General features: G+C 57.9%; 1 protein-coding gene across 1 annotated transcript; it reads right to left on the bottom strand.

The window, feature by feature from the left end:
* Positions 1-665: 665 nt before the first annotated feature.
* LOC101778535 (AT-hook motif nuclear-localized protein 27) lies at positions 666-1963 on the bottom strand. Its single transcript, XM_004967113.3, has one exon. It carries the CDS (start codon positions 1796-1798, stop codon positions 1001-1003), a length of 798 nt encoding a protein of 265 aa, XP_004967170.1. The 5' UTR covers positions 1799-1963; the 3' UTR covers positions 666-1000.
* Between the last annotated feature and the right edge of the window lie 278 nt (positions 1964-2241).

Genomic DNA, 2241 nt, shown 5'->3' on the forward strand with positions numbered 1-2241 from the left:
TACTTGAAACTCAAGTTCACGTATCCTCGTTCCATGTTTTTCTCGTATATAATCCATCCAGATGGGTTATAATTCTACATACATTTTTTCTAATCTTTTGTTCTGTATATGTTTACATTTCTACAGGGTTCATGTGTGTGTGTTTTTCCATTTCTGCTTTTAAAAAAACGCTTTAAAATGTGAAATGTGAAGGATACGACTTGACAAGCATGTACCAGCAACATATTATAGCACACTAGCTAAGATTTGGGCAGGCGAAGTCCATGCATTTTACAAAACCAATCACAAAGTGCAGTACTGCAAGTCTGTAACATGAGAAAGAGCATAGCAAAAAGGAAAGGGATATACACATTTAACAAGAAATTTAAATAGCAAAACCAAATAAAGAACTTTGGAGAACTAAGACATGTTACTATCTACGAATGCATTTGGTTCCAAAAAAATAATCAACAAAAAATGTGCACTAGCTAATAAAAGCATAAATGCAAGCCCAAATGGGAAATGGAATTCAATCATTTAATGTATTGGGCTAGCTAGTGTCGCGAATCAGAGAATTAATCACACGTGTAGTCAATGCTACCAAATCAAAGAGAACAAATGTGATCTGGTAGTAAATGAGTTCCATTGATTTGCCTAAATACCAACCTCCATTGGACAAGATCACAAGGACAATCACCTCAATTAAGCACAGAATTAAAAGTTAAAACACTCGGCTGGCCTGCCTGATGTACTACTTTGCAAGCACCATGCTGATCTAATGGTACATGCACAAAAGCGTTGGCTCCTTGTGGTCAAATCACTCCATTTCCCCACAACAAAATCACAAATCGAAGCAGAAAGAAATTACAAGAGCCCAAGGAGGGCACCAATGAATCAATTCCTTGCATGCTGCATGCAGTATCATCAGCCCAGAAATCCCCCTTGACAAAACCTAGTTCTCTAGTCAATGTTAGGACCAAGAAAACCAAGAACGCCGAGAACGATGATGCATCGGTTGCTCTCACACGCCGCCTCCCCACGGGTACGGCGGCGAGCGGTGGTCGGCGTAGCCGCCGGCGCCGCCCATGGCCGGAGGTTGGTGCTGGGAGGGCGGGGCCAACGGCAGCTGCGGCGGCTGTACCTCATGCCCCGCCGAGGTGGCGGTGGAGAGGTCGGGCTTGACGTCGGCGTCGGGGGCGTCGGGTAGCGGGAGGCGCTCGTAGACGGCGTTGGCGAAGGTGGCGGCGAAGACGGTGACGGGCCCCGCGGCGACGAGCGGCCCCACGACGCAGCCGCCGACGACCTGGCCCTGCCCGGCGGAGAGCAGGACGGCGAGGCCCGACGCCTCGGGCGGCGCCGGGGGCGGCAGCACGGTGCCCGTGACGGAGAGGAGCTCGAACCGGCCCCGGAGCGGCGCGGCGGCGCCGCGCACGGCGACGTCCGCGACGGCGCCCGACGCGCCCAGGACGCAGACGCCGCGGCCACGGCGGCGCGCGTACTCGGCGACGCACGCGGACACGTCGGCGCCCGGCGCCACCTCGAGGACGTGCGAGTGGAGCGCGTCGGGGCTGTCGCGTGTGATGATCACCGGCGGCTTGGGCTTGTTCTTGCTCCCCAGCGGCCGCCCCCGCGGCCTCCGCAGCGGCACGATGGCGCCCGGCTGCTGCTGGCCCTGCTGCTTGCCCTCCGGTGAGGCGCCGGTCGCCGCGGCCGCGGCCGCGGGCGCCGGCGCCGTGGCCAGCGCCGGCATGGCCACCGCCTGGTGCTGCGGCGGCGGGAAGTCGAGTGCCGCCTGCTCCCACCACTTGCTGCTGGCCATGCACGTACCCTCCGAATCCGCCACTGGCTCTCTACAGTGCTCCTACAGCTCTTCTTGCCTCCCCCTTCTTGGATCTAGAAGAATAGGATAGGAGAGAGGGAGAGAGAGTCTCAGAGCCAGAGAGAGGAGGGGTGTGAGCGGAGCAGTGTGGCTTTGCAGGTTTGGTGCGTCTGTTCCGCTTGCCCTTTGCGCCGGCTGCTTAGTTGTATTGTATCCTTGCGCAGGCGACGGGAGGAAGGCATGGGAGCCCCTCGTGACGGCGCGGACAGGTGGAGCGCTGAGAGGACGCGCCGCGCGGATGCTCGACACCCCCCTCCGCGCCGGGTAACAACGTGTCGTCGCGCGCGGCGCAGGGCTGCAGCGCCCCTCGTCGCCCTCCGCCTACCTGTAACGCCTGCGGGGCGCCCCCGTCGTCCGCGCCCGTTTCCCTGCGGCGTCCCGGG

This window comes from Setaria italica, chromosome IV (genome assembly GCF_000263155.2).
Source record: "Setaria italica strain Yugu1 chromosome IV, Setaria_italica_v2.0, whole genome shotgun sequence".
NCBI lineage: Eukaryota > Viridiplantae > Streptophyta > Magnoliopsida > Poales > Poaceae > Setaria > Setaria italica.